General features: G+C 37.4%; 1 protein-coding gene across 1 annotated transcript in view; it reads right to left on the reverse strand.

Moving 5' to 3' along the window:
- Nucleotides 1–4,522: 4,522 nt before the first annotated feature.
- GPATCH2 (G-patch domain containing 2) overlaps nucleotides 4,523–21,660 on the reverse strand; it is a 215,551-nt gene continuing 198,413 nt past the window's right edge. Inside the window, exon 10 of the mRNA XM_075064334.1 lies at nucleotides 4,523–4,611. Within this exon, the coding sequence (XP_074920435.1) occupies nucleotides 4,607–4,611 (5 nt within the window). The 3' untranslated portion in view covers nucleotides 4,523–4,606. The remainder of the gene's footprint in view (nucleotides 4,612–21,660) is intronic.

Raw genomic sequence — 21,660 nt, forward strand, 5'->3', positions numbered from 1 at the left:
GTTGAATCTAGCCTGAAAAATTGAAATATTTTATTTGGATAATGTCCATTCATTTTGACAATTCTTTTTTCATTTTGACCAAAACAATTCACCCAAATAGACACAAATCCATTAAATGTTTCAGTCTACCTGAATCTGCATTTTTCAGCAAAAAGAGGTTTGAGCCAAAACATTTTGCCCAGTTCTGTTCACAGCTACCAAACACAAATGGTCACCACAAGTCCTGAGAATGTTGGCCATGATTTCAAAGCTGTGGCTCTTTTTTAAAGTTAGCCAACCTACCAAGGAGACCCTCCATTCTTTCAAACCGCTTTGAGCTATTTGTAGGCAGCCCTCATCTTCCTCAAGAGCTGTGTGGTCTAGAGTCCAGTATGTACATTTTATCTACATACCAATGGGTACACTCCAATGCCACTGAGATATGAAAGGAATTAAATCTAATTTCCCCTAAAATTATATGATTACTATAAGCAACGCAGGATATGTGTGGTTTGTAATGGGCACTCTTGTTCTACAGACACCTTCTGGCTTAGCATAACTATAATCTGTGCCAATGGGCAGACTCTGGTTTTCCTTCATTAACATAGATAAGCCACATGGGGTTTCATGGTCCTGAATTAACTTGCTATTACTATCTCATTAAAGTGGTCTTGCCTTATTCAGTCTTACATATTCTCTACCCACATAAATGACTTGACAGAGGGAATGTGCTATCACAGACTTTCTTTCTACATGAACATTTCACATGCCCTCTTTCTTCAGTTAGACGCTGCCCTTGTTAGTGCTTATTTATCCACTGCAAGACAGAGGGGAAAGAAATTGTGACTGAAGATATAGAGTCTAAAATAAAACAGACAAGTTCTAGTTCAGCTGATTTATGTTTAGCAAAGCAAGTTGAATTAGTTGTTATGAATAAGTTATCCATCTAATTTAGTTCTTGTTTTCTCCACCTAGCCTGATTTCTGCAAAAGTATTCAGCCAAATATTGGGAAGAAGGAAGTAGGAAGAGCATTATGGAGGGGATATGGTGCAGCAGAGTTCAGCTATGGCAGTTCTCTGCTGTATGTAAGGTAGAAAAGCCCATTGGCTACAGGGTTCTGGGTGGTGCTGAATGAGAGACCCATTATAGAGAACAGAGAAGGAAAAGTCAGGGTTCCTGTCGTAGCTTCCTACTCAGATTTGAACCTTAGCGTTCATAACCTGAGAAGCTAGCATGAACCCCTCTAAGCTTAATTACCAGCTCAGATCTGATAGGCTGCCACCAGCCAAGAATTTCCATGTCTGCTCACTCGGAGTCTCCCAAAACCTTCTCTCGGGCCCAAGACCCAATCCTTGGATTCTTAAAATCAGGAGAAATAAACCATCCTTCCTGCCTTTACTTCCGCCATGATTGTTCCCCCCTGGGTATACTAGGAGATTTCCCTGCTTCAAATCCTTGAAATACAGTGAAAACCGAGAGGGCAATTATCCTTCCCATTCGTCTCCCCCCCCGCCGTCTTTCCTGAGAGAGACAGTAATCCGTGAGCACAGAGATCTGTCCCCTGCCATAACTAGAAAAAGAAAAGTCAACAAGTTTTTTTAAAAAAGAAAGCTTTATATAAAAAGAAAGAAAAAGACAAAAAAATTAATCTCTGCATTAAGTTGACAATACACAGGGCTATTAATTAAAAGAAAAATATGAACAAACAGACATTCAAAAAGAGATACAATTTAACAATTCCAGCAAACTACACACATGTAAATACAAAACAAAACATATAAAAGCCTCTTGTTTTGCTACCTTTGTACTCACAACTTTGAAAACTGAAGATTAGAAGCTTGAAGATAGAAAGAAGCCTCCCATAGCCGAGAGACAGACAAAAAGACTCAGAGCCCCAAAAATTCCCTCCCTGACTTTGAAAAAATCCGTTTTTCTGATTGGTCCTCTGGTCAGGTGTGTGGTTCCCTTTGTTAACCCTTTACAGGTAAAAGAAACATTAACCCTTAGCTATCTATTTATGACAGTTCCTTTGTGTGGAACTGGACCACAGAGGTTAAGTGACTTGCCCAAAGTCACACTCAAAGGCTATGGCAGAGCTAGAAATGGAACCAAGATCTTCTGGTATCGAGTCCAGTGTCTTAACCATACCACCATCTACTTCAAGTAGTAGGGCCCCCGTGCAGGGGATCCACAATTCTTACACGCTATGAAGCTGTGCCCTGCCGGAGGGTTGTTATGGAAGCAAAAGCATAGCCTACAGATCTGTGTATGGAGACCCATCTCCAGCTTGTCCTCTCTCTGCTTCACACATCCTGCTGGGGTCTATTGGTCTTGTGAACTCTGCTGCAGCCCTGAGGCTCGGCAGTGCTATTAGTACACAGGTCAAAGGGATAATAGGGGTGGAAGTCTGTCTTCTTGACTGCCATGGGACTTCCCCGGTCTAAAGCCTAGTAACTCAGGCATAATGCAGGGTGGGTGATTTGGATAGTAACTATTCTATTACTAACATGAATTAGATATATTTTAATTCCTATTATTAAAGTCTCTCTTTGGCAACCTGAGGCTAGTTTCCAGCATTTATGAGGATTTTTTTTTTGGTGGTGAGTGGTTTTAAGGACTCCTTGTGATAACTGCATTTGATCCTGATGTGAACTTTCCACATACCTTTGCTATGATTTGAGCTTTATCAGAATCTCCAGTTCTTTCCCTGTTGCTCTCATAGGGTTGCATACACAGTACCTCCAAGAGTGGGTATATATATAGGAGACAAAACTAAGACTTTAGAGTAAATTGTAAAATCCCACATTTGTACATCAGCAGGTAATAAGTGAAGAAGCTTAAGCATTGCATTCCTACTGTCTGATGTTCCAGACCCTGCAATCAAATAGGAGTTTGCCACATTCGGAAGCAATTCTACAAGATGACAGTTTATTGTGGAAGGTTCAGCATCACTAACAAATCCAGGACAATAATAATATATATAAAAATAATTTCTTCATCATTTCTCCCAGGATAAACTGCAAAAATTTTTTAAAGGTGATGGTCAACCATTATTCAAATTTTAAAAGGATTTTGGATGACTGTTTAAAAATCAGGCTAGAGGGGCACATACCTCACCTAATAGTGTGCTTAGCTGTAGTAAGGCAGCAGGAAGTCTTCAAGCAGTAAAAAAAATATCAGACAGGGCTTTACCAAAGCTAAGAAATTCTCTCTCTCTCGTATGTGTGTGTATATAATTATATGAATAACCTCTGAGGGCCGAACTGGGGCATTGTTCTAAATAGCATTAAAATTTAAAGGCTTCTCTTTAACAGCACACAAATGAAATTTTAAAATGTGTAGTGGCTCAATTTTGTAATGCCCCAGAACCATTTTCAGGCAGCATTAGCAGCAAATTTGATAGTTTAAAATATCACTTTGGAAATTAACTAACTCACAGGGGAGGTCACCCACTAGGAGAGTGGTTCATGTGTGCAGGGGCTCTGCATAGCCACAGGGGGTTGCTGCACTGGGGATGAAGAAAGATTTATAGCCATAAGGATATAGGCACCGATTCCGGAGGTACTCCGGGACTTTTGGTACTACCGAAAAAAAAAATAGGGGGCTCTCAGCACCCGCTGGGACAGATTAATCTTTTTTGGTCCCAGGCTCCCAGACTGTAGCCCTGCCCCCTGCTCCACCTGCACTTCACCCAAAGGCCCTATCCCCGCTTGACCTCTTCTGCCTAAGGCCTCAGCCATGCTCTGTCCTGAGCACAACCCCTACTTGATCTCTTCCCCCTGAGGCCCTGCCCACTGCTCACACAGGGAGAGGGGACAGAGAGGAGCACCCACCGGCAAAAACAGAAGTCAGTGCCTGTGCATAAGGAGACAGAGCTAACATACTAGGGAGAATCAATTCCACATTGCTCACCTGCCTCCCTCTATATGCCTTTCTCCCTCAATCTGTCTCCCTCTGGAAACCCTTCTTCCCAACCCTCTAGTGCCATTCCTGATTTCTTTCTCTGGCCGGAAAGCAGCAGGCGTAGGTTACACTGGAAGGTGTGTTTAGGGATTGATATAAAGCCTTGTTGCAGTGAGGTTGGTGACAGCAAACAGTCAATGAGAAGTTGTCACCTCCTTGAAGAGCAGTTGCTGCTATACTTGTGGAAGTGAGCATGAGTGTGGGGGTGTTGTGTGGAGGAAGGGTTTTGTCTTTAGGCAAGGACAAAGAAAGGGGATACATGTGAGAAATGGAATGCATTGTAGCATTATATACTTCAATTTCTGGGTCTCTCTGAGCATGAATACATTTGGTTACAGTTTTTAAATGGCTGAGAAAGGATGGACTCCAGGATAGGATTATTCCTTCATTGAAGAGAAATGAATGGATAAAGGTACAAAGTTCGGTGTTCCTAGCCTTTGATATTTACAAGTGTTTGGTTACAATCTTCAATGGGGATTTTGATGGCAAAAGTAGCAATAAATGATGCCAAATACTTAAAGTTCACTGATAAAACTCCATTTAAAAAATGTTAGCAAAAGCAGCTACTGTGTCTGAATACCTTTAGCTAGCAGCAGGAACTTCTTTTCTGGTTGTTCTCCCAAGACACTCTTTTCAAAACTGTTACGCATATTTCTGACATCTTCACTCTGAAACACATTAACAAGCATTTATACAGTGTCTGTAGGTCAATGCCCTAGTCACAAGGTGCTGAGGCCCACTAAAACCAATTTAAGACAAAAGGTTATATGTGTCTGCCATGGTGATAATAAGAGGGCAAGGTTTGTTTATAAACTACAGGAGAAGACAACCATTAAAGGCATCTAATCCATCCTTCTCCAGACAATGCAGGACAGTTCCCCTCAGTCAGTAAATATAAGTACTTATCTGGTTCTCAACACCATAGCATTTGCTACTGATCTGCTAATCTAGTTTTAAATATCACAGGTGGTGGGGTTTACAACACTGCCTGCTGGAGATCACTCCAAAATTGAATCTCTTCCCTCTTTGCCAGTAAGTTTTTTTTCTGTGATTTATTTTTCAATCTGTTAAAGTGGTCCCGAAACCTTTATGAGCATGTGCATCACCCCGGTCATATAAATATTTTTAAAAATTTTCAATCATTTTCCCTTAGTTTATACAAAGGGTTGAAAAGAGAGAAGAGCGATGGTACTCAAGATCAACTAACAATTCCAAACTTTGACTGCAATCCTAGATTAAATGGAGATTTCATCAATGAAATAGTTAACAGTCTTATGTTTACATTGCCGTAAGTGAGCATCAGGGTCAACATTGTATTGAGATGACTGGGAGCAATTGATTCTAATCTTGTACCAGCATGAAACAAGAGTAGCGCTACTGAAATCAATGTGTTACACCCATGTTACAATAGTGCAAGTGACCAAAATCAGTCCCATTTTTTCCACCTGTAAGGTCAATCAATAGCATTGCCTCATCTTCACATATGAGCTAGAAATGTAGTGATTTGTTTTGTTTATTTATGAAACTGAAAATCTGGTAGAGACTGGTAAAGCCATGAGAGCACTGCCAAAAAAGTGTGTGTCTGAATATTAGCCCCTATCTGCCCCTCTTGTAAACATTATCTTCTCTTTGCTGTTTATGTTCTTAAAAAATTGTACATGATTATAATCCACATTAGTTACAGTGAAACAACAAGGTTATATTTAGTTCTTTTAATATTTCCTTATAAATTGGTTCATCCAGCACCTTAATCATGTTCGTCACCCTTCTTTAAGCTCGCTCTGATTTGATAACATCTTTCTGATATTGGAGGTGGCTAGACCTGCATGCAGTATTTTCAGTCTGTCTAGACCCTTAAAAAGAAGGACAACCCCCTCCCTGTTCTATGATATCTGCATATTCATTGCCACACGACTGTCCTGAGAGCACATGCTCAAGTTGTAGAGGGAATCCTGGGTTCTGGGCTTGGAACTATCTGCTTGGATACTACCTTCTGCTGACTGACCCTCTATCCACTATCAATAAGTCTAGATTTTGATTCAGTGGTTGCCAAATGGGGAGGAGCAAGGTTAAATTATTAGAAACATGGTTTAAGACAAAGGGGAAAAATGCTACCAGTCATTTATAATATTCACCTGCAACCACCTCAGGCTTATTATAACCGTAATCTAACCTGTAATAACTGACCTAAAACTGTAAATCTTTAAGTGATTACATGGCCAGAGAAGTTCAGGCAGATATAATTTAATCAGTTCAGAGCAGATTTAGCTAAGGGCTGGTTGCTCAGATTGCTAGCACCTACTCATGTTTCTGACACATTTGAATAAGAATGGCCGAAAAAAATCAGACTTGACTTTGATGCAGGTAAGCATTTAGTAACTGCCTAATTGTATTCCTTTGTGACAGAATCATAATAAAACATCTTCATTAACTCTCAGTTCCAGAACCTAATGCACCATTATAGTTTTCATATAGGTCCAGCATACTGTGGCCCTATGGATATTTTGATCTTTGTAGTTGCTACTAGAGCTTAGAATCTCTTTCCTTGGAAGAATATTACCTTTACACAGGCATAAACGTATGAAGATTTTTTTCATATCATTTAGGTTGGCCTCACTTGTCTCATAAAATGGAGTTAGGATTCTTTTCCACTGCAATGACACCTGCTAGTGGGAGAACAGGTGATTGAATTAAAGCTTCACTCATGCTCACTTCAGCCAAAAAGGGCGCCATTCTTTTCTGTTCCTGCCATTCACAAACCAATGAAGAACTCTGCCACACACCATCAGAGTCAATCTTGGATGATGATTTAGGAAGCAGCGAATCCTATCCACTAAGCAGCCTATTTTCTTCCATATATGTGAGGATTTATTTGCATACTCTCATATTAATGCTGGTGGGAATTATGTACATAAGTCCTCCTTTGTTTTCCTGTTGAGAAGAACAGACACCCCAATATTTTATCTAATGCCTTATGATTCTAGTAGGACAGCTTCCACCAGAAACATTTGACAATGTATGTTTTTTTTTTATAGTCCATAATAATTGTATAAGTAATCCGCCATTCAATATTTTATTATTGGATAGCTGATACCAGAAACTATTTCCACTTACCCTACGTTTATGCCTTGTGTAGAGGATACATGCGAGATCCTTTCACTGCAGGTGTTGAGATCTCTCTACAAATACGCACTTTAGGCAAGATTGAGCTGAATAGGTTTAAATGGTGAAATAATTTTAAAAGGATATTGGTCTCTATTTACTTTATATATTTTTGGAAAAGCCTGCTTGTTTAAACATTGTGCACATTCTGAATTTGCTGGTTATGAGAAAAGTGAAGAAAAATACCATTTGCTTTTAGGTAATCGGATTCTGTGGGATCTAATCCTATATCCTATTTATGGCTGTGCTAGCTATTCAAAATTAAAATGAACCTTTCATCCGTGTGTATCATAAATGGGCATTTATCAGGATTATATGATTTTGCAATCCATCTGAATATGTAACCAGAATTTGTTTTCCTTCCGTTTCACTATGTAATTACCATGCAACAATAACAAAAGTGACATGTTTGAAGAACAGATAAAATGCTGTAAATTGGCCAGTAATGGTGATATTTCCTCATCTTCTGAAAAACCCATTTATTCTCTCTCTCAACAAATCAAGGCATTGTCAGCCCATACTCATCTTGTGGCCAGAGGGGCCCTACCAATTTCTAGATGTAAGTGAATACTGGAATGCAGATGAAGCCTACTAACTAAGGCTTTCAACTCAGCCAGCTGGTCTTAGCTTGCCTCAATTTCTAAATCATCCATAATGGGGCCAAGACCTCCGAAGCACTAAAAAGAGCGAGCTGACATGCTGGACAAACTGTTAATTTTTTCCTGAAGAAGCTGCTATATTGCACATCTGTCACTGCTGTGCAGACAATTACTCACAGAGTGGAAAAAAAATCTGCTGCTTGTTTCTAGTAAAGCTGTTAACAGACATAATGGAGAAATACAATGGTGTAAGAGTCAAAACAGGAAGGTTTCTTAGAATTTTTGCCTATTATTTCCTCATTTTGTAAGTTGTATTTAGAAATTAAAATATTCAAAACCATTCCATTCTCCACATGTGTAAATCTCAGATCTGCTATGTTTAAAGAATATATATATTAAGTGAGCTGATATTGTAAGGCTATATTTGAAATATTAAAGCTGCAGCAACTTTTGTAATAATCTCCTTTAACATCTGTCTCTCTGTAGCCATTATTAGTTTTTAAGACACCCAATAAAGAGCTTCTGTCAATATCATTTAAAAACAGGTTTAGAAATAAGTATACTGAAAATGTTAATTTTTCAAGAAATTAAATGTTTATTTAAATTGTTCACATTTGCAATTTTAAAAAAATCATCTCTTATTTCTATAATACCCAATTTTTTTTAGCATGAGATGTGCTACCGTCTGTCATCAGTAAAGCCACTGATGGTTCTAATGTGAAAGGGGAAGGCACTCTAAGTAGGAGCAATCTGAAATTCCTGCATTAAATCATGGAGACCCATAGGACTTGGAAAGAGAGCGGGGAAGTTGAGTATCCATGTAGGACATTGTAACAATATCTTTTGCGGATGGTAGGCCAGTGAGGATGGAGAAAAGAATTAGGTACTTTTGACTTTGTGGCTGGAAGCATATTGGGCATGTAACTTAAACAAGATATCTCCCAAAAGCAAACTGACCTGGCAAGGGGAAGTCCTCAACACTTCAAGCTGCCCCTAGCCTGCCCCATTTTCAGTGATTAAATTAAAAACATCATAACGTTTCCCAGGTCTACTAGGTCCACATTATTTCTAGGCCTTCAAAGACCTGCAACCATTCCAAGGCCTGACTGAGGTTTATTAAATTTGGGTTGGTTCTTCTCTCTCTTCCACAACCATGAACACTAGAAATGGCCTTTAAAAAAAAAAAGTGGAAGTGGAGATTCTCATAAAATAATACGACTCCAGAAGCTGGGGCTTTAAGCAAAATGCCTAATATCAGAGAAGCTCATAATACAGCAGCCCCATGGAGACATAGGGCAGCCTTCAGGCCTCATATAAGTGGCCAGGGCTCCCAGCAAATCCAACTCCCTTGTCTAGTTAAGATTGGCTGATGCTCTTTGAGGGAAAGAAGCATTACTTCAACTAAGTGGAAGAAATAGCAGCTATTATCCTCTGCATGATAATCCTAAGGGAAAGGTGTAATTAAAAAAAATTCAGAGTGCACAGATAAAAATGTGACAACATGAAATACCTAATATTCTGCTGAAAATTTAAAGAGTCATCAAGGAACACTCTTTCACTACAAAGCTAGTGATGTCTGTGAATCGGGGGATGATTTATGCTGTCTGACAATTCAAAGACAGAAGACAACTCTAATGTACGGATAAAACCAAAAGGGGCAATAGTAGATCATACCACTGGCAGTTAATGGCACTGACTCGCTGGAGAGAAATCTGGATCTACTTAAAATGTCAGGTGTGTAAAGTAATGAGTCTGTGCTTAGTAGGAGACCAGCAGAAGGAGCCTTCATGGTCCACTTGTCAGTTGAGTATATATTACCACAAACCTGTTAAATAAATGAATATTTAATACCTACTGACTCAACAAAAAATACCCCCCACATACTTTTAGGAAAACTTTTAATAAAATAAAATAAAGCCTGTGGCATAAAACACATTTTGAAAATAAAATAGATTATTCAGAAGGATTTTAAAAAACCCCAAAGAAGGCTAACATGGGTTTTCATTGACTAGAACGATGTTAATAGTGAGGGAATGATTGATAAGATCCCCAGTATAATTTATGTAATGGGAGAATAGTTTTTAATGTTTACAGGGAGGGGCTCTGGTCTAATGATTAATGCTGGAGTCTTGGAATCAGAATTCAGGGGTTATATTCCCAGCTGTGTCTTTGACACCAGCCCAATGCTTTGAATCAGACCCACGGTGACCTTGGGCAAGCCATTGAAAAGGACACCATCAATTAAAACTCATCCCCACCCCAACCTGAAAACTACTGCTATACGTAACATCCAAGATGGCTATAATTGACAGAGTTCAGAGAAAAAAATATTTCCTCTATTTTTTCCAGCCTATTAATTTATATACAAAGTGCTGTCAAATACAGAGTTGATTGGTCAGTTTTCCCTTTTGTTTCTGTGGCTCTTCAACACAATGATGGGGGGAGGGGCAGGGGACAGGAAAAAATAGGAAAATGTGATGGTATAACCACATGAATCAGCCAGGGGATTTGGGGACTGGTGTGGTGCCTGAAATCATTGGTCATTTAAACAAACAAACAAACAAACGGCTACCTTTTAAGTTGAGAGTGTCTCTTTAAACTCTATGCCTCATTGTAACCCTCTGTACAATGGGTATGTTATTTCCCTGCCGGACACAGGGGTTGTTAGTAATGCACTCTGGGCCTCCTTCGAGAAAAATGGGGCCGTTTCTAAAGCATTATATATTTTAAAACTTCCCAGTCCTTTCACATTTTGTCATCTTAAAATCTGAACAGGATTTAATAGATACTTAATAGAGATACTGCCTCTTTACTTGGCACATTTCATCCTGGAGTGCTACACTGCAAGGGATACAGAACCCTGGAAATGCAGCAACTCAGTGTAGTGGAGGCCAGCAGCCAAGATGATAATCAGCATCTGACCTGGAGCGGGGGAAATTTTGGTCAAAGACTCCTGTATAAATCCACATTTGTACAAAGTGACTGTCAAGGTTCCTTCCCCACTCTGAACTTTAGTGTACAGATGTGGGGACCTGCATGGACACTTCTAAGCTTAATTACTAGCTTAGATCTGGTATTGCTGCCACCACCCCCAAGTACGACCAGGAGTCTATTAGCGCTAACCGTATCAAATACAGAGGAAAGAAAAATATTGTCCCATACCCCAATGCTATGCCTCAAGTCTGCAAGCTTTTGGAACTTTCAATTCAGCAAATTAAACAAAAATCCAGTTCCTGAAACATCTCACCTTTCACGGTAGACAATTAAAGTTTCAACTTTTTTCCCCTGCAAGGCAGTTTATGATGGTCACAGCTGATTCCTCCCTTTCCATCTACGATCTTTATTTATATCCAGTAGTAGCACTTATCAGCATCATTGCGAAAGCTTACAGTATCAGCTCTCAAACTCCAGTATACAGAGTTTAGTAAATGGAGGAAGACATTAGATTTTAAATAGCCGTTCACTATTCCTTTTACTTTGCTACTACAAATACTTCTGGTTCTCCATTCACAAGAAACGTAAAATTCTGTGGTTACCCCTCTTACTGTGCATTTCGTCTCCTTATGTATGACGTATGTTTTTATCTAACAGATATCAGCAGAGAGTGATTACTGAGACATCCAGGATATATAAAGATACACTCGTTTGATAAAAGATATTACTCAAAAACTATTCAAACAACTTTATTTAATAATATTTTCAAGTCTGAGATATAAACTACTTCTCATTTACATAACGTAACAAAATAGCATTAATAAGGATTCCTCACGCTCAATACACAAAAAAGCCTTTTCTTATAAAGTTAATATTGAGATCGAAGATAATCCTATAATCTGCAACACTAATTTCACGGTCAGAGTTATTTTACAGACAGTGGGAAGTTCTCTTTTATTACCTAGTATCATCAGAATAATTCATTATTTACTTCTTACACCTATTACCACGATCAAATCGCTTTTATTTCTGTTACATGTAGTCAACTTTGCACATTCACAATATGTTTTTGATGGTAAACTTTTATTATGTTAAGTTGAATTATACGTATTGTCTATTTATTAGGGAAGTTTAAGACTTGTGATGATTTCTCACATGGAAAGCATGATAGAGAAAAATTGTTACCTTTGTTTAAAGAACATCTTCAATCATTCAATGTGCTCCAAGTGTTATATTTCACTTTTAATTTTCTTAATCTTCAGTAAAACAATTTACGAAATAGATACAATGACTGGAGAATATATAAGCAGTGTTGCCATAGCCTGTGCTCCAGGTACTATGAAATGAGCGGATGAGGAATATCTTTATTGGACACCTTTCGTTTCCAAGTTGTCCATAAATACTATTCCTCACCCATTGTCCTCTGAAGATACTATTGTCAGTTGTATTCTCTGCATTTGTTTGCTTGTGAGAATCAATCATAAGTAACTGTTGTTTTATTAAACATTCAGCATACTCCAGTTGAATGAAAACTTATTGATCAATAGGTGGAAAGATTTAAGTGTGATGTTTCGTAGCCCATTTTATCTGTAACTACTTGTATCAAACGTCCCTCTCCATGCATTGATAAATTTATTCAGGTTTTGATGTTTTCTGCGTCTACATCCCATTTCTTCTCATGCTAAAAGATCTCAGCAAATAAATGCTGTATGCTTTAAATGAAGCATCTTAAACGAAGAAAAAGTGGAAACTATAGGACAATATTAGTTACTACACATGAGTCACTACACTCTACCCGATACAGTGCTGTCCTCGGAGCCAAAAAATTTACACTTCTAGGTACCCCGTTATATAACTTGACTTATACCACTGATGTACCGCCCCCGAGCACTGCTTACCACTAATCGAATTCTATTATCAGTGCTTATTCGATAGAGTTATGCAAAAACAGCCTTTCTACAACCTATTGATAATTAGGAAAGAGTTAATCTTAAAGGAGATTATCTTGCTTTTCCACACACAGTATGATTAAAGCTTTTTTCTTTAACTAGGTTGTATGAAAAGCCAAACCGCCATCCCAGAAACAACTTGAACAAATCTTCAAAATATGGGCTGGACTCCTGCCCCTTGACCATGGCAAGGGAATCAAACCCAGTCAGGCCATCCAACCAAAGACTTGACTTGGATTTAGCGACAAAAAGCACCCAACTGCTACTGTACAGAAATCAGAAGACTACTTTATTACCGGAAACTAAGTCTTATATATGATACTTTATGCTCACAATCATTGTTGTTTACGCTTATGGAGTTCTGAAGCTAAATTTCATCTTGACCTACTCTGGCTTTCAAATGCAAAGTACTCACATCGGCAACAGACTTGTTTATCCTAACTCTGTAATGGTCTGCTAAAGTTTAAACAATTGTATTTTTAATTTCTTTGATCTAAACAAATTGTTAGGTAATGATTAAATGTAATGCATTTTCCTACAGCTTCTCTCACCAGCAATTCAGCCGGCAACATTTTTTGGTCACCATTTTCTCATTTCTGAATGTTCTGAGAGATTGTTTATAAGGAAATTACCTTAGAACGATCATTTGTTCATTCCTTCCTTTTACGGCAAACATTCCAAACTCAATATTCTTAAAAGGGCATAGATGGATAGATAAATGATCTTGCTTTTCCATGTGTAACATTATAGCCCCCAAGCACTGTTAGCAATTTTGCATAGCAATAAACTGAGGTACTTTGCACCATGGAATTCCCCCATACTTGTAAAGCATCATATTACAGTGTTAAACCTAATTCTATGTTTTATAATTGTTTTTACATCTGTAAGATATTTTATAAATATTTATAAACTTTAGTTTCACCGACTTGGAATATCTGCTTATTTTTACTATTTCCCTTACTCTCCACTCAAATAAGGGACTCTGCATCTCTTAAACTTTGGTTTTGATATTTTGAATGATGTAGTTACAGCGGCTGGCTACCAGTCATTTTTTGTGTCATGATTATTGGTATCTACACAACTTTGAAGCATCATGGAAGAAGCGAAAAAGACAAAGGAGGCAATAAGAGAAGTGAAATGCACAGGGAAGGTCATAAGCAATTTTATCTGTATCTATCGCACTATAATTTCATCAACACCAGCCAATCAAGCTGCTATGAGCTGGTGCCCATAAGCAAATATACATTAGGAGTTATATAATTGAAGAGGACATCATCAAATATGACTAGCTAAAACTTGCCCTTGAATTCATTTACATCCATACTTCAGTGGCAGATCAGGAAGACTGTCTTTCCCTCACAACCTCATCCATTTTCCACAAACACAGTACTATTATAAGAGCTACAAGCAGCAACAAATAATTGAAACAGTTTCTCATTCAATGCTAGTATTGATCTGTTTCTTGTCCCTTTTTACAGTCTTACTATGACCTAGGTATGGATAACTGGTAAGTGTCTGATTTAACATTGATCCGCATCAAGGATGACAAAGTCATCTGCTTGGAGAGACCCTTATCTGGTTTAATGCCTTATTTGTGTAATTGATTTTTTTTTTTTTGAAAGCCAAATTTTGGACTTCAGTATTTAGCAGCAAATATTTGTTCTATGACTTTCTAGGCCAACTGTAGGCGTGGCTTTCATTTCAGACCCTTACTATCACAGCTAGCTCATTAAAGATTCTGTACCAAAGAATTTTGCCGGAATTGGTGAAATCAAGAATTTTAGAATTCTGTAACTAAAGTGGATTACACAGTTATAATGTCGTTTAATATACGACTGCAGATAGATATATGTACATTAGCTCTTATTTTAACTGATGTGAATTCTCTACTACCGCTTGATACTGCAAGGTATGAGTGCTGTGAATCCAAGACGTTGTGAGTTATTATATGGAGCAGTGTCAAAACTTCATTAACTTGTAATACTTTGAAATAATATAGTCACTAGCAATGTTAAGTAAAAGCTTAGGCCCTTTATTACTCTGTATTAATAATTTAAAACTTCTTCCCCCTATTATAATTCCATCATACTGATTACGCCTGTGTTCATTATCATTTGTCTATTTAACTGTACACAAAAACATATTTCTATATTTCCAGCAATATACGTGTCAGAAATCAAGTTCATCACTTTAGATGTATTAAATATTGCTGTATATGGAATTAAAAGAAAATGCCATGGACAAATATTAGGTAAACTTGCTATTCCCTCATGTCCCTATTTCCCCAGTGCATGAGTGCAATACTGCTAACTCCCTATTATTGAGCAGAATTACTTATGCTTGATGTAAGATGTAAAATCAGCATAATATGAAACATGGTGTTATCTAATTTTAAATCAATCGCTGTTCAAAAGAAATTATTAGATATCAAGAGTATTCCAACTGATTATTTACATATAATATATCTGTTGTTGACTGGAATTCCTACAATGCCAGATGAGCTGGCCCAGTAGCGGATGATTTTGTTAAAATACGCTATTATTTTTCTTGAATTGCTGTACAATTTCTCCCTACCTTCATCCACCATTTCAAATATCTGTTTCCTAGCTCTTACAGTGTAAAGTGCTCTAACAATGTATTGTATTTAACTATGTATTCTTTACAAGGCCCTTTTTGAACGCATGCTTGGGATTGCCTATAAAAATGCACTATTTCAAAATAGGTCTTAAAATTTGCTGTTGGGTTTTTCCATGCTGCTTATAACATACTACTACAGTGATGCCAGATTATTTTAAAAATAAATACACAGTATTTTATACACCATCTGACCTAAATGATACATTAAATTAATTTCTTTTCCCATATATAGTATGCTTGGACACTCTCTACTTCCAGTTGGGCCGATTAATTACACCTAAAATTTTCGCCCAACAGAAGGTCTAAAAAAGAAAACACAACATTACAGTAATGTCATTAGAGATTTTGAGTCATTATCATGTATCCTACAATTGTGAAAATGGCCATTAACCTTACTAAACAGCATGAGCAATCTGCGCTCTTCTTTTAAATAAAAATTTTTTAATCGGAAAAGCTTGTTAACTTAATAGTCACACTTTGCCCCTGAATGGCTTTTCTGTATTTAAGATTAATGGCATGAATTAACAACGGCGAACAATCTGTTATAGAATGCTCTTCGCTTACACAAGAAAGATTAATAAATAAAACAGAGACTTCATTCTTCTTGTATTTTTGTATGTTTTGGTACTCTTTTTGACATCAGTATTGTATAGGAGTGAAGAACATCTTTCTTAACACGATTAAGGCTATATCTTTAACAAATAATTATTACAAGACTGTAAACTTACAATTTCTCTTCCTGTTTATTTCCAGCAGACAGTTACTTACAATTATTGTACATTATCTATAGAATTTGAAGTATTTTTTATAATTTTGTCTTCCAGTACACGCTTTTTCAATGCAGAGCCTCTTGGGTGCAATCAAAGAGGAGACAGTTAAATACCGATTAGCTGTGAACTTCAGTTGCCCTAATTTTCACCTCATCTTGCAAACCCCTCAAGCACCTTAACAAATTTCCTTCTCGTCTAAAGTGGTGAATCTCTCTATGTTTTCACTACAGGTCCCAAGGACACTTCAAGCCTGTCTCCACTGTACTCCATGCATACCTAAGTTACCAGCACAATAATATTTACAGACTTAGGAAGACTGATACAAAAATTACTGTCATCAAACTCAAAAAGGCTCTTGAGAATTATTTCCAGCAAATTGAGTACACACTTATAAAAGTGATTAAAATTGAAAATGTTACCATTTTTCCCCCTCTTCTATGCTGATCAATGAACCGCTCCGCTTGACTCCTTTCCACGCTTCCCAATTATCAAAAGCCTAAACTAGAAACTATTGGTGTAGCATGGTCTGCTAGTTGCTATCATTTTTGTCACTTCTTATCGCAACGCCCTATTATTAACACATTTACTGCATAAGTGTTCATGCTGAGAGTTATTATTGGTATAAGGTATATTGCAAAGCTTTTGGCATATATCTTTATACATCACAAAGGTTGCTGGTAAATAACTGATTTTTTTTTATGGTTTCATCAAACGAATTCTGAAATTTTTTTTATATAAAAAAAAAATCAAAAAGCCTTTTGAATTGACAAAAAAATGTAGTTTCACCCATAATGTTTTGTGTTCTGCATTTTTAAAACTTATTTAGAAAACTGCCAGAGATTAGCTGCTATCCTTCATAACCTTTGTACTGAGGTTTAGATCTCACCAATATATACCCCAGGTTTGATCCTCCCTCTTCTTATGTAGAGAGCTTAACTTATGTTTCACCTCCTCAGAGCGGCCCTAACCAATACTAGGGTATTCGGGCGATTTCTCAGCCTTTTAAGTTTCAATTTGGTATAAAATAATTCAATGGACTGGAGCAAACTTGAACCAGTGTCCTATTCCAAATCATTCCTAAACGACCAGGCTAAGACTCATTTCATTATTTTGCTCTCTCCGTCTCTCATCCAATGACTAATCAGAGACTTTACACAGTGGAACAGCTCAACAGGAAATGCAGAGAGACCTATCACGAATACCTCATCCCAGGCTAGGATGAGTAAACGCAAACAAATTAAGTGAAAAAAAATATTTTTCAAGAGCATTATAGTCCTATGACACTCGCAACGATTGCCCAGTTCAGAGATTATTGTGTATTAAAGAAATCCGAGTTTATAGGGTAAATAAAAACTCTGTTCAGGCATAAACCTCTGGGCAGGTTTCTGTTCCTTATCCAATACAAACTTCTACATCTTCCTCTGAAGCATCTGTTGTTACTAGCCCTATTGATCTATTCATATTGACAACCGTATGAGGATGCTTAATCTATTTCATGTCTTGATTTATTTCTATCCCCCTCTCCCAATCCGAATTACAAGTTTCACATGCTATATATAAAACAGTACAATTTCATGATGCACGGATATCTTAGCATAGCAAGACTAACATTTTTCAATTTAGCCTGGGAAAGCAACTCTGATTTGAAGCCTTGATTCCACATCTGAATAATTTTTACAGTCTCCATTCACGTTTATAAACAGACACCTTATTAATCTTTATCTTCTTTGAGAATGATAGTATTGTAAGTGCAGTTCTCTTTAGCGTGCTTCCGTTACCGATTAGTATATTGGGAGAATATCCACTACACTTTTCTGAACCTGAACTTGTAGGAACATTATTACAATGTGATGTCAATTGTTGTTAATCGTATCACATCTGAATGTTTCACATTATAAGTGATGCAATACTTGACCAAAGCTAACTCCTTGCATGCCAATCCTCAGTAACACGTACCCTCTTTCTTTGGTTTAAATCCCACTTCTTCTATACTGACAAGATCTCACATACATGTTGCGCCCCCATTTTTTAGAGCCCCCAACTAAGTTTACAAGGGCTTTAAAAAAAACTTGTACGAACCCTATTGAGTCATCTCTTCTGAAAATGCTATTTATTACCAGTGGCACTTCCATCTTAGATTGATAAATAATTAGTCTTTATGTGAAGCATCATTGTAATTCGAAGGATTTTCATTTACTACCCATTCTTACTAGCGTGATACAATTGGGAATAAGCAAGCTGTTATGCTTCTTTTACCTACCAGACACAATATAAGTAACATCAATTTTACACATTTTCAAAGTGCTTAATTTACTCCAAAAAGGTTAGTATAATGTATTTTCATTTCCTCCTTTGATAATAATTCAGTGTGATAAACTTAACTTAGGTCAATTTCTACTCATTAGACAAAGAAGCGTCAACAAATAACCGGGCCTGATCCATTTAGCTGGCTTCACTTTCTCCAATGTCATTTACCCAGGAAAGAAATTCCAGTCAAAGCATTGTGATGCTTCCCTAGCGCAATGTATTAAGCCTTTTAATCTATGGTCATCTATTTTAATTATTATTTTTTCAGTGATGTATTTATTAAATGTACCGTTTAGGAACTTTCTATATTAACCTTTACCACCCCTAATCTATCTACAGGACATAATTGTTTAGATGCCTACCCTCAGTGAAGACTTTGCAGGAGAGAAACAGAATACTCCTGTTTCATAGACTTGACAGAAGAGGTTTTCAAATACATTATTCCCCTCTTTTATGCTGCTTCTTTGTCTGCAATTTCCACCGAACCGGTAATGTTTTCGTTTGGAATTACTAGGGGGCCAGGCGATGTATGACCTTGACTGCCTACCACTATGGATTCTGACCCTTATGTCAGCCATCTGTTATTATTTCTAACTGAAGTGCGTATATTATCCCTTTCTTTTTTTTTAGAGCTCAGGTTGGTCTGGGACTTCCTTCCGACCCAATGGTTGGACCTGCAAGAGCACTAAGGACTGTAATTGGACTCATACGGACTTCCAAACACCATTTAAAATATGCGGGAGCAGCTTATCTCCCAGAAAAGCTGTTCCTATTACCTATTTACTTCAATGGTATAATTGATAGATCTTTCACTAGCAATTCAGATACCAGTCATGAGGCGCCTAGCAGCTGGCTTCCACTTCTAAGGATCATTACAGTGACACGCAGCAGCTTGCTTTTGTGTGGCTATACATTCACCCACGTGCATACTGAATCTATTGCATAGTGAGCAATCATTTTAACGCAGAATGTTCCTAATAGGGAAGCTTACAGCTGATCTGTGTGTTTTATCAATTATTTAGTTTTCTTGTTGATAAAATAGTTTGTTTGCACTTTGAAAATCAGGCTCATGCTGCTTATTCTGATGTATGGCCTGGAGCACGTGTATTACTCGCTGGCACCAGCAGGTGCCAGATCACCTCACAAATAGAGAACAACATTGCAAATTGGAACTTCACACATCTGCCTGATGGGATCCACTTACATGAGATGTTCATTTACTGACTGGTGTGTGGGTCTTTATTATTGCAGTCTCTAGCTCTTCTATAAGCATGTTATTATCCAGAGAGAGGTAAGTCCACTCCTCTCCAGGAATTGGCTGATAGGAGAATCAATCAGAACTAAATCCTAATCTGGATTCCTTTTATCTTGGCCTGATGAGCTATCAGGCAAATACAAGGACCCCAATGACTTTTCTGTTCTGGTTCTGAGCGAAAGGTGTTTTGATTTTATATTTATAAATAATTGCACTTGATAGTATGATAAAAGTGACATTGTATAAAACTGTTGAAAACCATGTGCTAAGCTGGTGTCCTCCACATCACTGCTTGACAGCATTCATATTCTGCTAACCTCATTATTCTTATTAAAAGTGATGCTTACATTGGAATTCATAATCTGTAACGTATTCTTTCATCTTCTGTCTTTTTATGTAAACCTAGGATTTTCGGTTTCTTCCTCCTAATCTGTAAATTACATTTAATAGTCACTTAATTCATCCATTACGAGTTACTTTAGAACTAATTATAAGCTTTAAATTATTTTTAAATAGAAATGAATGTATTGCAGTCTGAAAAATTCTATTCATAGCTAATTATGTTTAACAATTTCACATAAGTTGAAATTATTTTCAATATAGAAATTCATTACACTTGTATTATACTATCCTTTGATCTATGGTTTCTAAAGTATCTTTGGAGAAAGCGCTAGAGAAACTTTTACTTTATCAAACAGATCTTAAGTGCACACTCCTGTAGATCTTTGATATTCCACTCTCTTATTCACCTCTCGAAGTCCAGACTATTATTTACTTATTAATTAGTAGGTGAGGAGACAGGAGGAGACGAGTCAAGATGTAACCAGTGGTTAAATTATGCAGCCTTCTACAGATATTATTTATCTGATCTTTAACTGAGGGAAGCACATACATTGAAAGGTCTGACATGGAGGACAATTGAGGAGATACTTGGCACCATTTAGCAGGGAGTGAATAAGTACTGAGAGAACACTACATGATTTAGCATGTGAAGAGACTAAACCAATACTAAATGACGAACTCACTGATTTAGCGTACCTTCCCAGTCCCAAAGAACTACAAAAGGGAATGGGAGTGAAGTATGGCAAACATGGTATGGGAGAAGCGAAAGCACCTACAGTTCCCACTTCTTGTTCTCATCACCAGCGTCACACAACTGGTAACATAGTCCATGGACAGGCACTGGCTGAATCATGTACCCACTCTTTCCACTTTTCACTATATCCTAGGATTTCAATCACTGCACCATTCTCCCATGGTTTCCAATCTGCAAGATAGGTAAAGAACGTAAATGATACCTCACCTTTAGTAACCAAGTGTTTGGCTAGTTGCTAATATCATTCTTATCTTTACTAGCTAATGCTAGTGGTCTACTTAGTAGCACATGTAATGTTAGAGTCCAATGGACTAAAGTAAATGCTCATAGGAATCGCTTATCCTTTCCTTCTTCCAAGAATTAAACTGTGAGCTACATATCTTTGGCTGAAAACTTCCAACAAGGTCTATGATATCTGCAACCTTAAGCTTTGTCACTGTCGTAACGATATCTAGGGTTATGCTCTGTTTACGTAAGAGTTAGGAATTCACCACCTACTACACCTGCCAGAGACAATGTGAACAGAGTTCAAGAAAGAAGAGAAGTTCTTTGTTTAGATTTCCACAGTTTCACTAGGGACTTGAAAATCACTTGTACGCCTTTATCATAGTAAGAATTTTAAAGGGTAAATAGTTTTAGTTTATTTTCTTTTACTTGTATTGATTATCATTATGGAATTATTCAAATTGATATTCTTGTGTTTATCAAGTTTGTGCAGAACATCCTCTGTGTTATAAATCTGTGTCTGTGAGAGTTGGCATGCTCAATCTCTCCCCAGAGATTTTTACCTTCTTTTCTGTTAATTAAAAGCCTTTTTCTAATACCTGATTATTTTCCTGTTTTTGATCAATGTGGATCTGGTCCAGCAGGAGTTGGTGGTAGAAAAGGGAAGATGGTCATTTCTCCTTGTTTTAGATCCAGGGTTGCATCCTGGTTCCCAGGAATTGTGAAGTCCCTCAAGACACCAGGAAAATAAGTACTTGGTAGTGCACAAACCAATCTACTATC

This window comes from Chelonoidis abingdonii, chromosome 3, assembly GCF_003597395.2.
Source record: "Chelonoidis abingdonii isolate Lonesome George chromosome 3, CheloAbing_2.0, whole genome shotgun sequence".
In the NCBI taxonomy this organism is placed as follows: Eukaryota; Metazoa; Chordata; order Testudines; family Testudinidae; genus Chelonoidis; species Chelonoidis abingdonii.